The sequence below is a fragment of the Parasteatoda tepidariorum genome, chromosome 4 (genome assembly GCF_043381705.1).
Source record: "Parasteatoda tepidariorum isolate YZ-2023 chromosome 4, CAS_Ptep_4.0, whole genome shotgun sequence".
NCBI lineage: Eukaryota > Metazoa > Arthropoda > Arachnida > Araneae > Theridiidae > Parasteatoda > Parasteatoda tepidariorum.
Genome location: NC_092207.1, coordinates 77,407,857 through 77,423,493, shown reverse-complemented (window position 1 = coordinate 77,423,493; position 15,637 = coordinate 77,407,857). Strand labels below are relative to the sequence as shown.

General features: G+C 27.9%; 1 protein-coding gene across 3 annotated transcripts; it reads right to left on the bottom strand.

The window, feature by feature from the left end:
• Positions 1–1,668: 1,668 nt before the first annotated feature.
• LOC107442275 (mitochondrial coenzyme A diphosphatase NUDT8) lies at positions 1,669–11,521 on the bottom strand. Of its 3 annotated transcripts, none has more exons than XM_071180079.1 (4): positions 11,450–11,521; positions 11,157–11,202; positions 7,803–7,867; positions 1,669–4,534 (listed from the first exon to the last, which is right to left on the bottom strand). In XM_071180079.1, exons 2-4 carry the CDS (start codon positions 11,200–11,202, stop codon positions 3,839–3,841), a joined length of 807 nt encoding a protein of 268 aa, XP_071036180.1. In that variant the 5' UTR covers positions 11,450–11,521; the 3' UTR covers positions 1,669–3,838. The 3 variants fall into 3 exon arrangements, with proteins under 3 accessions (XP_071036180.1, XP_042897519.1, XP_042897520.1); XM_043041585.2 differs by having other exon boundaries at positions 11,379–11,493; XM_043041586.2 differs by having other exon boundaries at positions 11,305–11,462.
• Positions 11,522–15,637: the final 4,116 nt, after the last annotated feature.

The window sequence follows — 15,637 nt, the reverse complement described above, 5'->3', positions numbered from 1 at the left end:
CCTAAACTAAATAATTAATTATTAGGTTAAGCGAACAATTTCATAAGCAACAACGGTAGCCAAACGAGAACGGGTCATCTTTCTCCAGGATATGGCATTGTTTCAATAAATTGAGATTTCAATGCTAAACCAAGTAGGAGGACATGAATTCCTTACATCCTAACTATGTATCTGTATCAACTTAACTTATAAATGCAAGAATCTCAATTTTGAAAAAAAGTCGAGAAAACTGGTTTTCGAACTCATCGATTCAATTAAAAGTTGTACAAAAAACACGAAAGTTATACACTCGGCTAGCTAAAACGCAATAACGGCATCATTAGCGTTTTTATTTAATTAGTTTTAGCAATCATTTAAAACAAACTTAAAATTATATTTTTTACTTTATGAACGAATTAAATTTGAGTATTCATACTGGAGAACGTTGAAAATCGTGCCAACTGTACGTAAATGCCGCTTTAGTGTCAGGTTAAGCCAATTTATATGAGCCTTATCCTATCACTCACTTTCCTACACGATTGCTTTGTTTGTTCATACAAATATGCGCGACTTGAGAATTATCCATTGATTTTAGTGATTTTTCTCTAGGTGAAATAATGTCGCCAAATTGGCTTTTATTTTTTTTTTTTCGTTTTCTAAAGACTTAGTAATTTTTTGAATATAATAATGATTGTGAAAATCAATGAAGGAATTATTAGAAATTAACGAAATTTATTCCACATATTACTGATAATGGTACTTACAATCATTTGCGTGCCTTACCTCACGTTACATTTCCCGAAAGTTTACTTCAATTTGTATAATTTACAATTTTCCCAAACATGAATATATTCAAATCATTTGTTCGTTAGGTCTGGACAGTAAATCTACGCTTCATTTCGAGACAGTAAAGTGCGATTTTCCTTTTGCTTGGCCAAAGGGTTACAAAACACAGCCTTCAGCTTAACATTCGCTTTTTATTAAGCATCATGTCATGTGATTTGCTTGTCCAATACGAACATTGGAAATCGTTAGAATGGTTTATATTTTTATATTATAGTAAGAAATACACTTCATTTTATTCGGATAACAGCAAATGTTAAATACACTATTATTTAAAATACTGACATCAGGTGCAATGTTTAGCCGAAATTTCGAAAACAAATTTTAATCGTTAATTTTTTGATTTCAAGAATTCGCATAACTTTAATATCGAGCTATTTTACCTCATTAAAAATAAAGGATTTAAAATTACAAACTTTTAAACGATTGGAAGAACTAGGAAAAAAATTTTTTAGAAAAAACAAGATATGTTTTTTTTTTCTCTTCTGTTTCACATTATGTTTTATACAAAATCTGACAGCTTTTAATTTACTTTAAATTCTACAATAATGCATTTAAATATTTTCATACGTATCAAGACAATTTTTTTCGGTGTGTCATTACATTTGACAAAATTATTCTTGAAAAATAAAAAAATTAGATCAATTTTCTCCTGATTATTTTCCTTTTGTGTAAAATTATCAATTTCATGCAATGGATGATACCTAAATTTTAATTCGTAACAATAAAAAAAAAGAAGTTAAACTACAAATTTCGTTGATGAAGCATACCTCAAGTAAAGGTTATGAAGGACAAGAATAGTGAAAGACATTTTCATTTGCTTTGGAAGAAAAAATAAATCAGACATTTATATTGTACAAAATATTTTATTAGTACAATTTATTATAAATAATAAACATTATACATACGTGAACAGATCGTCACTACTGCACAAATTTTAAAAATTTTGTTGGTTTAAAGTTTTGAAAGAGAAAAACAAATTGCATGATGTACCAAAAAAATTAATTAAATTATTTTTATTAATTACTATTCCATAATTTTTTTAATAGATTGAATCTACAACTTTTATAAATAGATAATCCCAACAAGATGTTGAATGCTAATTAATTTTTGGGATAATTTTAAAGAAAATTTTTTATCTGTTTGAAATTAATAATTTCCAAGCAATGAAAAAAGTTCATTCCTTAAAAAATCACTTCGATTTTGTTAGATATATTGACACACGCAAAATCTGAATAAAAGAATGCAAATTTGAAAATAATTCATTAAAAATTTTTGTTTTAAAAAGCAATTTAAAAAAGTGTGTTTTAAAAAAAGCATTCTCACACGAATGTTGTGATGAATGTTAAGAAAGATATTTATTAAATTAAAAATTAAAGTGTTCCATTAAAATTTGAGAGATCCAGTAAAATCCTTAATATTCATCAGTTTCTCAAAAATAAATGTATTTTTAAAGAAATGTATGAAAAAAATCTTAGAGATTGATTACACAATATTAAAAGAAATTTATTTCAAATTAATCACTTTTGAACTGGCCATGTTAAATACAAAATTAAAATTAATTTTATTTATACACATGTATAAACTATCTAAATATTACTTGAAAGAGAAATGGTGAACAAGTATGTAATTAAATGCTCAATTGTGTTCTAGTAAAAAAAAAATCTGTATACTAAAATAAACATTTTATGTAAGATAGCTATACAATGGAAGACGTAATGATGCCCATCAAGATGATTATTTATGATTAGTGCTTAATACTGAAATGGGTTATTTTATTGTATTAGTATTGGACATAGTGAACTAAACATCGTCTTCCTTTCCCCCCCCCCTCTCTCTCTTTTTTACAAGCTACAAAAATAATTTTAATAATAGGAATTAAGATACTCAAAATATATAGATCATCAATCAATATTATTTCAAACATGAATAGAAAACTGCTCAGTTTTAGATTAAAAAGATATTTGTTCATAAAATGAAACTACGTTAAAAGTGTCTTAAATGCAAAACGCTATACTATTTCATTTTATCAACTTTAGCCAGCCACATCTATCATTTTAAAGTTATAAAAGTTTTTATTCAACCACTAGTGTTAGAGCAAGCCAGTTTTTAATGGGTAATGTGCGGCACTCTTCTTCTTATCAAAAATGGTATGAAAAAAATTACATAATTTTGCACTAGAAAAATTTTCCACAAACATTTTGGCCAAAACTTTATGCGAAAAATAAACCCCATTGCTATTTACACGAGAAAAATGTATAACTTCACACCAAACTAACTTCATTATCTTAATATACCAAAGATTTAAAATTTTTGCACTTCTGAAGTTATTTAAAGAAAATATTTTTAACCAAAACATATTCAAAACGCATATTGTTCAAGATTTTGTTTAAAAACTACTATTTTTCAACAGGAAAAAGTTAAAAGCTTGTTGTAATTTAATTGTATTAATGGCGAACTCTTTATTTTATTATATGAAAAGAAGACTACGGTAACAACACTGCAATTTTTTTTTTACTATGAAAGAATTATACAATTAATTTTATAAATTTGCTTTGTCTTTTATATTTTTAGCAATTTTTTTAGATTTAGATTTTTTTTGGTTGGATTCAATTTTTTTTACATTTAAATATTTTTTTGTTAGAAATTTTTACGATTATCTTTTTACCAAAAAAAATATTCTTAGTTAAGATGAATAAAGCTTCTATTATCATACTAAGAAATTATTAAGTTATTTTTAATATAGGATATAAAAACTTTGAAACTCAACCCTCAAAAGCTATTTTTTTCTTCTTTTTTTGTGGCAAAAAAGGAAAAAGGTTATACACCCCAATCTATATATTTCAATTTAAAAAGATTATAACCAAAGGATAATAATCACAGCTATTATGACCAAAATTCCCATCAAATTATACTAAGGTAGAATACAAACTAGGTATAATATATAGTTGAATCAATGGATAATCAATAAATATATAAGTTTGAAATGTTCAAAATACTAATTAATAATTTAATTTTAATATTGAGCACGCTTTTGTTTCTTCATCATCGGACGAGGCAGCTTATTTGTATAAACCTTTGGTAAAAATATTGATAAAAAATGATGCAATATTCCAGCCGTCAATCCCCACACACGATGCTCTCCAACAATATACAAAGGTAAGGAATAACCAGATTTAAATTCAGTATAATGAAAGTTTTTCGGATCACACAGAGATTTTAAAGTTAGAGTAAAAACTCGATCAACTTCACTTGGATTTACTATGCAGTCCTCAATTTTAACATCACCTATGAACGCAATAACTGGCGTTACCCTAAAATCATCCCTAGGTATGCTTGGCAATAGGGTCCATATTTGAGCAACTTTAGGTGATAAGCCGATTTCTTCCTCTGTTTCACGCAATGCCAGATCAACGACATCTTTATCAGAGGTTTCCCTCATACCACCAGGGAAACTAACGTCTCCTTTATTTCGTCCCATTTTCCAAGATCGAAGAGTTAGTAATACGGATGGTTCCCCATTTGCGATGCATAATGGAACCAACACTGCAGCCTCTTTTTTAGATTTCCTTTTATCTTTATAGGCTAATTTCTCTATAGACTTTAAAAAGTGTTGTTTTGATTGCTCTGAAAAGACATCGCTGAAATTATTTTGTGAGAGAGAACACTGGAAGACTCGAAATTGTTCTAATGGTAACAGATTTTGTTTAACCTAGTGTAGAAAAGAATAGAGTTAGGCAACATTAAAAGTTTTATAGTAATAAATATAAGTACTCAATTACTTATAAGCCAATACATGATTTCAATTCGATTAAAATTTTTATATTGTGATAGATTCTTAAATGTAGGAGCAAGATGCTGAATTTATGAAATAAATATATTTTGGGAAATTATTAGGAAACCATACACAGTAGTGTCACATCACATCGAATGAGATTTCTTTTTAATGACGATCAAAATTTAAAACATTTTTAAATAAAGCTAAATGGATAATTACAAGAAATTGAGGTGGAAAATATACTTAATAACATAAAAGCTTCAATTGCTTTAAAAGTTACAAAAGTAGAAAAAGTTGACACATGTCAAACGCTCAAAAATAGGCACTAATTCAAGATGCCCAAAATCCAAATAATGAAAACAAACTGGATTTGAAACCAAAAAAAAGTAACGTTGACAGCGAAAAAATGGAATGTGGCAGAATTTTTCAAGCTTTCTTCAACAATTCTCTCTAGTACTAATACCTTTCTGAGAGACATTTTTAATAGTAGTAGCAAATACATATGTTACTAATTTAAAGTAACAGAAGCGCTTTCTGTTTACAAAAAAAGCCTTCATGTATAGAACAGAACAGTATAATTTTTTTAAAATTATAAATGTAAGATTTTTTTAAAATCTAAATATAAAAGAATACATATTCAAGTATAACTGACAATATTCTCCCATTCTAAAAAATATTTGCATCGTTAACTTCTTTTAAATTTTTGCTATTTGGAAATTACTCTTTATAATATCAATTTGAAATTCTGACAAAAGTCAATTTTTAGATTCTCAAAAGAAAGTAAGAAAAAATCAAAAGCATTTTTTCCCCCTCCGATACAGGAGAAAGGCATTTTCAAAACATAATTCTGAAGAAAGGGGAAAAAACGATCTGTAGAATAAAAAATATTTCAAAAACTTCTGCAGTAAAAAAAATCCAAACTTCTTTGCTTAACAAATAAAAAATCTTTCCACAGGAACTCCGTAATGTTCTACGACAATGTCGCCAAGTCACCATGATTCTGTCACGGGGGCCTTGAGGAAAACAAGAGCAGGTTGCATATTCAAGTGATATAGAGTAAGTGATATAGTAGTAGATATAGAGTAAACTATTTTCTGAAATAATTTTATAAAAATTCTAACAAATCAAAATTTTCAACAACAAAACAAGACAACATTTACAGCAATAGTTGAATTGTAAACAGAAGATGTTTTAATACTCAAGTTATTCAGTTTTTAAGCTGATAAAACAAAACGTTTATTTTTATAAGGTAATCTGTTTAAAGCAGAGGAGAAATTTCAGTTTTAAATGTACTAGCAAGAATTGCTGGCAACTATTTCCCATTCATTAAAATGTGAAAAATCTTTTAGTAACCAAATCCCTAAAAGAAGGCAGAAACTTGAAAAATGATCGAAACATAATAAAAGATTTATAACATTAAATCATAGTAAGATTGTCCTAAGGTTTTCGAAATTAATAATGGTTTCATAGAGAAAAGATGGGTGACTTAGCATTTTTTTTTCTTAAATATCAAACGCTATCAATTGAATTCAAATTACTTACATGCGCCGCTAGATTGAGACACAAATTAATAATAATTGCATTAATTGAGACACAATAATTTAAAACTCAGTATCTTAAATTAAAAAATTTACTTGTCAGTCTTAAATATTTATTTACCAACAACAAGTTGGCAAGTTGAAATTTCATGCCTTGACCTGAAGTATTTATTACATTTTTGAAATAGACTTTTCTTATTTGATTTTCTTATTGTCTATTCATGGAGAAGACAGTAAAATTTTTGCTAAATACTAGAATGGAAATTATAAACAGTTAAATAAGTTGCATTCTTAATGGGATGAAAAGTTTGTTTTTTCTCCCAAACTATCTACAGCTGATTTGCATTATTTCCAGAGTCAAGAGAAGCTGACATTTTCTGAAGGAGAAGATAAAAAATAAAACTAATATTTTTTAAAAAAAAAGGTAAGTTAGAACTTTTTAATCACCATGACGGCCTAGTAAAGGCCAGAGAAGGTCTCAAATTGGTTCTATTAGATGCTAGTTTGTTCATCTATAAACTATTAAATAAGATTATTGATGTTTATGTTCTTAAGATATTTCTCTGTGGAGTTTAAATTTTCCCCTTAAGATCAAATTTTTATTAGTGTAGGTGTTGTGTTATAAAATATTTTATGTTATCGAGCTATAGATGTTCATGCAGGAGATATTTGCTTCATTATTGAAAAATAAATCATAAATATTTAAATTATTTTTAATAAATAGTTGCATAGTTTTATAAGAACTTAAATATATATGCGGATAAAACATTAGAAAAATTTTAATAACTAAGTTACAGCAAAAAAACAACTTTTTTTTCTTTCCTTTTTTTAAGAATGATTCATCCTTTTATATTGAATCTTAGGAGATTCCAAATGTTTGAACCCTATAGTTATTTTCAGGAATAAAAAAAATAATAATATTTGTATTGACAATGTAATGTAATGACATCAATGTTTTGTAATGCATCAAATAATTATGAGAACTTATTCAAACAACTGTCTTAATGTTGAAATGTAAAACAAAATGCCCACGTTTGGCACGTAATGAATAAGTTGGTGAATCTTTATCACAACATGCCCCTTATCAGACAATGTGAAAAATCATTTATAAGAAAAATGCATCCTATTTACATAACTTTGTCAATTCAGATTTTTACTTATCCAGATAACTGCAAAATACACTTAACGCCAAAAATATTCACTGTATCAAAGAAATAGAAATTAATGGTTTTCTTTGAAGAAAACTCAAAATTCCATAATGTGTAAAGAGCAAAAGATAATTATAGAAAATGATTGAAATTATATTATTGATAAATAAATAGGTTGTTAAAAAAAGTGCTTATATTTAATAAGGTTTAAATTGGACCCAAAATTTACCAATTACCTGACAGTAAAGATTGCTTGATTGATAGTTTTAAAATTATATATATTTTGCTAATAAAAGCATAAATAAAAATTATTTCATCCTTTTTTGAAATAATTTATTCAAAAGGATTTTGGTACCTATTTATTTATTTCCTTACTAACCAAATATTCATATTCACAAGCTTCATTTAAATTAAATAAAATAAATTTATTAATTTAAATGAAGTAATTTAAATTAAATAAATAAAAACACATTTATTTTTATACAATGATATAATTGAAAATATATTAGAACTTACGTTACTAATCCTAGAGAATAACCACATTCTAGAGCAATACCTTTTCTGAATAATAGACTTGAAAGCTAATAAAAAGTCATAGGACATAATTAGCACAATATACATAAAAATTAATAATCACTTTAAATATATCAATGCACAATAATACTTAAAGTGTCTTTCAAAAAATTTATTTGAGTCATTATTATGAGAGTGAAAATACTGAAATGCTTTCAAAAAGTAAAAAAACTTAATGTTAACAAATCGTAAGAAGAAAAAAAAGAGAAAAAAAACGTAAAAGAGTATCAAAAAGAATAAAAAAAGGGTAGTGATGATAAATAAAAAACATAACCAAGGTAAAAAAAAGTGCAAATACATTATTAATCAAAATAGCATAGAATTTTTGATACTGTAAAGTATTTTGCACAGAAGATTAAACTCTAGTGCCTAGTAGCAGAACTTGTTAAGTCAATCTGCAACATCTATATTCATAAATTTAATTTTTCCTGTCTATGTGCAATCAGGCTGAGACTATGGTAAGATTTATAAAACAGACATAGATTTAATATACCATGTATGTATAGCAATATTTGCATAGATAAAATAGATAGGAATTATGAAACAGGCCGAGACTAGTGTAAGATTTATATATCAGATATAGATTTAATATAACATGTATATATAGCAATATATGCATAGATAAAATAGATAGGAATTATGAAACAATGCACAGTGTTTTTACTAAAGCGCGATAATGCGAGAATCTCGCTTATTTTTTTCTTTTCTCGCATAAAAAAAATTATTAACGATTATTATTATAAGAAGATCGCACACTCTATTAATTATTTTCAAAATTCGCGAATTTTGGAGAAAAAAAATTAGTCTTCTGCCATTTTTAATAAAATCCGTTTCACTTTTCTTCCTTGATCTTTCATTATTTTTAACATCGATCCTTGTTATCTAGCTTCCCTATTTACCAGTATTGTTCAGAACCAGTGTGAACAGCAGAACACAATGTCCCCCCCCCCCCAAATGACGGAACACCTTTCAGAACAAATTTCTCTGCAACCATGTGTTCACCGAAGGTAAGATTTCTTCATGTAAGATGTTTAAATTTTTTTCAATGCTACAAATTTACTTAGTGATTCCGAATTGTTCAGCGTCTGTTGCAAGGTCATTTAGCACTTGAAACCGAATTAAGACAAAATATCGTATACAAATGACTGATAAACATTTGAGCAACCTAATGAGAAAAGCTGATGAAAAAGTAGATATAGAACGTTTTCTATATGATGATGCAGCAAAAATATTCAATGTTTTAAAATATTAGAAGATGTTAAAAATGAATTATAATTAAAGAAATATTTTTTTCCAAGTCTAATTTGTGCTTTTTAATTTTTAGAAATCTCACTTAACTTTTTGAGATCTCACCCTGTTTTTGAGAAAGGGTGAGATCTCAAAAAGTTAAGTGAGATGAAATGACTTTGGGTATGAGAAATTCTCTCTCATTTTTTTCTGTAATGAAAACACTGAATGCATGTAGTTTAACTAATTTTAAATTTTATACATTAATAAAAAAATCTAATAAATCCTATAGAGAAATGGTCCAACCAAATCATAAAATTTTAAATTAACCCTTAATGGTCTGGAAAGTATTTTAAGTTTACTTCCACCGGGTCCAAGTTATTTCTCTTATAAAGAGAAACGGTAGATTTAACATTCTAATTTCAAAGAAAATGAATTGCTATCAATTAATTGTAAATATAATAATTAATTATAAGGTTAATTGCATAATAAATTATAATTAATGAATTGTATCTGGCAACAATAAGTGCAATAAAAATTATAAAATTGATTTTCCACCATATATGAGACAACAGTAAGTAAAAGTCCTGTGCTGCTTATATGGTTGCATTGGTCCGTTAAGGGTAAACTAAAAATCAACTTAATAAATAGAAAATCATCAGAGACTTTCGAAAATGAAATTGAACTTTTACATCAGCAGATAATTTTAGTTTAAGATTTTAAATATTTTAGGACAGTTCAGAAAATGTTTAAACTTTTTTTAAAAAATCTATCAGCAGATGTCATAGAAATGTACTGTACTTACTGCTGTGCTCCACGGTTTTCAAAAACAGGCTCTAATGTAGCATCAAAAAGTGTATAATTTTATAAACATTTTTACAAAATTGTGCTTCTTACATCAGTTTTTTTATATATTGAAAAAAGAGGACAGTAATTTAAAAAATTAAAAAACGAAGCTCACTATGCTAACAAACAAAAAATTCTGCTCATGAGAAAAAGTTTTGAAACTTATAAAATAAAAAAAAATCTTATCTTTATAGAATTTATTTTTATGTCTCATATTGTTTTACTTTCACTAAGTGTGAAAAAAAGAATTTTGTTAACAAGTTAATCAATTTATACTAAATTACCTTGAGTAAATGTATAAATTAAAAAACAATTTCTTTAAACACAATGATTTAATTGTGTTTGTTTAAACAAAGAGATATTTAAGAGACAACAGATAATTTCAAAAAGAATTTTTTTCATACAATTTATTGTTAATCTCTACAACGACAGTTTGATTTTCTTATTTCTTACTTTAAGCAATAAGTATTAAAAAAAAATTATTCTTTGCCAGATAAAGTAATTAACTTTTAAATAAATAAGGCCAAAAAATCTACGGCAAAAATTTTATAGACTGCCAAAAAAAAATGTATGAATAATTAATTTTATAAAACTTTGAAAAAATAGGCAAAAGAAAATTCCACAGATTTCTATCAGCATTTTATACAAAAAAAAAAAGTTTATAGAAATAAAATATAAATATATAGAACAAACAATACAGTTGAGTTAGATTAATGTGAATTTCTTTTAACTTCAACAAATTTGAGATTACCCATCAGATTTTATACAAATACAGAGTCTGCTGTAATTAATGGAATTAGCTGCTTCTTGTTATCAAAAATTTCCAAAAAAAGGATCATTTATAAATGATAACAATCTAAATCTCTTAAAATTCAGATAACATTTAAATTCGGATGTAAGCATCATACTTACTCTGTAATTTATCGAAATTTATTAAAATTGAGATAGTGCCTTTTTGCAGGAGGTTCTGAAATGCCCAACAGCAATGTTTTGCATCTTTTTTTTAAACAATGTAGAATTAATATAAAATGCGAATTAATTTTACTATTAAGAAAACATGAACTATTTAAAGCGTCAAAAAATTTCCCGTATTCCTTCGTGTTCATGCTACAAAAAAACTGCAGGAACAAAAGTAATATATGAATATATAAATAAATAATAGTAATATATAAATAAAATCCACAAGACAAGAAAAACTCCAGAGAAAATTTAAAACTAACTAACCTTTATAATTTAGTTTAGAAGAGGAGACACATACGTGGCCGAACATCTGAAAAATAAGATAAGGTTAATAACTAACTGTGCTTTATTAATAAAGTTATTTATTTAAGTAATTGTTATGCAAAATATTTTTAAAGTTAAAATGTCTTACGGCTTCTAAAATTCAATTTGGATTGCTCTTAAATAAATATGATTATGGATTTAAACAAAAAACACTAAGCTTACTTGCTAAAAGATTATAATTATATTAAATATCACAAATACAGTCGTGAGGAGGCAATATTTATTTTGTTTACTTTTATTCATGGGGTATGTCACTCTCTTTGGAACCTTATGCTTTGAATATTTGCAGCTTATAGCTTGCAAAGTGGATGTTGAAATTTTATTGATACAGATGGCGTTTTACAAATGCCTTCGCAGTAGTACCTTACTACTTCGTACTAGAGTTGTCGTCAATACACTGTGCAGCTTTCACAGTGTATTGGTGAAGTCTGGAAACATCTTTAATGATGTTTCAAAGGCATGGCATCGCGATTTTGATTATATAGAAAGGGGATAGCTCTCCCGCTACCATTTTGGTATCCCGACAACCTATACGCAAAATCGGACATTTCACGGCAGAGCAGTTTAACGAGGACCGATATCGAGTATCCTCAGTCCCTTATAGTAATCTGATCTAACTAGGAGCTGCTGGTGATGCTTGGAACTTTGTCTTTACGATCAGTCCACTGTTGTTCAGCAATGTCCGGAGTAATATGTATAATTTTAAATTTGGATTCAATAATGCCCTTAACAAGCCCTTAATAAAGTAAGTATTGAGAAATTTTTGCAATATTTTTCGAATAATCTAAATGCGAAAAACATTGTGAAATGTTAAAACATACTACATTCAATTTTCCATCTAAACAAAACAAAGGAGGTTCTAAACATGGAACCGGTATTCGTGTAAACTCCAGCAACCAAATTTGTCACTTCAACATAATTAATAGTTAAATTGTTGTTGTTAATTTACATCGCAGTAGAGTTGCACAATGGGCAGGGACTGATTTACAGGAGGGCATTCGGGGCACGTGCCCGGGGCCCCCAACATTTGAGGGGCCCCCTTTCCCAATAAATGATCTTTTACATTACATGGCCAATACAAAACCTTATGTAGAAGATCCCTTTGAAAGAAATTTTCGAATGTTGATGATTACTTTTATCAGACTTCAATTACTTTTATCAGATTTCGGTACAAATATCTTGTTTCCTTCATAATTTTTAACATTCTAGCCATAACCTCTAGATATATTTATTAAATTTTTGTATTTTTTTTAGCAATTTCACTAAATTAAATTCTGAATATCTGGGGGACGTACTTCTAAATAAGGTTTCATGTTAGTACTTGCAATTTTTATGGTCTGAAAAATACTTTTTCAATATTAAGTTTAAGACCTTGCATGTTAACTAAAATTTATCGGCTCTTTAGCTGGGGCCCCCAAATTCATCTGTGCCCGGGGCCCCCAAATCTGTAAGTCGGTCCCTGACAATGGGCTATTGGCGACGGTCTGGGAAACATCCTGGAGGATGATCCGAAGACATGCCATCACAATTTTGTTCCTCTGCGGAGGGGATGGCGCCCCCGCTTCGGTAGCCCGATGACCTGCACTCAAAGTCGAGCACTTTACGGTAGCACAGTTTAACGAGGACCAATACCGCACACTCTCTGTCCCTACGCAGATTGATCCAAGTGGTCAGCCGCCCGCACACTGACCGTAGCCAGTGATGCTTGACTTCGGTGATCTGCTGGGAACCGTGTCTTAACGATCAGTCCACTGCGGGACCGTTAGTTAAAGTTAAAACATTTTATTAATAATTGGGGTAAAAGTTATCTTTGGAATTGAAATCAGAAATAAATATTTATAGAAATTAAAATTTGAACAAAAAAAGAGCAACTATAAGCATTGAAATTATCAGAGAGAAACGCAAGTTCCATCTTTATCGTTGAAACCAAATTAATTTTAAATAGGCTACTCGTGAATGGTGGAGCCTTATAAATGGTTCGTTTTCAAAACTAAACATTTGCTTTTTCTTTATAGAGAGACGAAACGTTAAACCTGTTCTATTATTCAATCATAGAAACATATCAGTTCTAGGAGAAAGAAGCTCTCAGTTTTTATTTAGTTGGGCAGAGCAGCTTTGAGCTTGAACAAAAATGGGGCAGATATTTATGTTTTAGCTAAAAATTTAGATAACAGTTAATGTTAAATTACATTTAAAAAATAATAAAAAAAAACACGCATTGATAATTGATATGATCCTCAGTGTTAATTTAAATTTCCAAATGGTTATTTAAAAAAAAGAAGAAAAAACACACACACACACAAAATTATTGAAAAAATAATTTTAAACAGGTACTATATCTTATTTTTTTTAATGTTTTACTTGAAATAATTAGCGCTTCACGCTCTTGTGCCACGTGTTCCGGGTTCAGTCCTCGGACCGGGCAAAGTTGACTCAGTCTTCCATCCCTTCATTGGGTCGATAAAATGAGAACCAAGTTTGCTTGTAGACTAAAAGCTGAGGGTTCTGCGTTCGGCTGACCACCCAACAAGATCACCTGCTCCAGCAGCCCAAGGTCAAGGAAACTGAGTTGGTAGCAGTAGTCCTTGGCCCTCTATGTGGTTCTGCGTTCGGCTGACCACCCAACAAGATCACCTGCTCCTGCAGCCCTCTATGTACGGACTATCTCACCACTGAATTTAGTATGGTTTATTTAAAATAATAGTTCTTTGCAGTAATGTACAACAATAATTCAGAGGTTAGACAATTAAAATTTAGCAGCATAAATTGCATTACTTCAGTAGACAGCAGCTCAAAAACTTTGAAATCGAAAATTACAAAAACAAATAGAAAATACATAATTTTTTTTTTTTAATAATAAAGCTAAATTACGAATAGGACAAATATTTAAATAATTTATTTATACAAATATTTTTTATCAGCTATATTTCAATTAAACTAATTTCTTTTTTTTAAAGATATTATATAAATTACTAAATTAATCACAATTACTAAGTCAGCTGATGTTGTCGAATTTCTTTTTACTTAGGTTTCCTTGTTGTAATTTTATTGCAACTTCCATAATTTTTCTCTCTATTTATAACCAAACAATTCTAAATACTTTTATTTGCATACTTAATTTCACTTTTTCTTCCCTAAAAGTGAAATTTGAATATATAGGAGTTTATAGATTTATGAAATAATTATTAATAAAACTTACACATCGAATTGCTTAAAACAATTTAAAAATTTCCATACCGAATTATTGTTTTCCCCCAACTACTATTCCTAGAAACAACTATAAGGGAATAAAATGTCATAATCACAGTTTGCAAATAGAAAAGAAGGGATAAATAGATTTGCAATAGATTAGTAGTTAGAAAGAAAGTCTTAATTATATAATTTATGTATATTTAATAAATGCTTCTCAAAAAAGAATTTAAATACATAGTTTTGTTCCCTAGAAAATTAACTTTTAAAACTTTAAAAAAAGAAAAATAAATTTTATAACTTTTATTAAAAGTGCAGTGTGATTCAACTTAACAATCTTCAGCTTACGTATAATTAAAAATTAGATATTTGATATCACAATTGTGACCTTTTATTAATTTGAATATGGATAATTTTAAGTGGCTGTAATTCTTCAAAAAAATTTCTAGTTATGGCCAAGTTCAATAATTTCCCCGCAATTTTGGTTAGTTCAATGTTTTCCAGGGGAAAACTGATTGCTTTCTGAACTTGTAAAAAAATTAATATGTAAGCACACTTTAAATAGATAAACTTCTAGTAAATGGGCAAACAGTTCACATTTAATTTAATGTAGAATAATTGTGGTGAAAATAAAAGAGTTAGATGCTAGTAAAATACTAAGCAAAGCATGCAAACATGGAAAAAAGTAGTCTACACTATAATTCTAAACTCATTCCATAAATCAAAATTTTAGTATTCAAAAAATCTTAGTAAATGTCCTAGTTTATCTGAGCAATGGAATGAATTTTCTTTTAATTATGATAAGTATATGAAGATTACTGAAAATAACATCATCCAAGAAGTTATTGAAAATATTGCGAAAAACCTTTCAGATAAAGACAGTAGAAAAATTCTGGATGTGAACATGAATGATTCCATCTGTAATTCTTCAAAAACGTAAAAATTGATTTCAGCTCTGAGGAGGTTTACTGATTCTTAAACTTGTTAAAGGATGTTATATTCAGTAAGTACTCTATAGACAGAGCTGATTACAAGGACATATTCATCATAATCAAAAGAAACTTTGTCTCAGGCCTTGAATAGAAGGCAATTATATTGAAGAGTTTATAAATAACATAAAAGGAAACCTGAACTTCAAAAAAAAAATGCTTTTTAACTTTGTTCAAAAAAATATTAAAAAAATTATTTTTAGGAAAAAAGAAATGAAAGTAATTAATGTTATAGAATAAAAA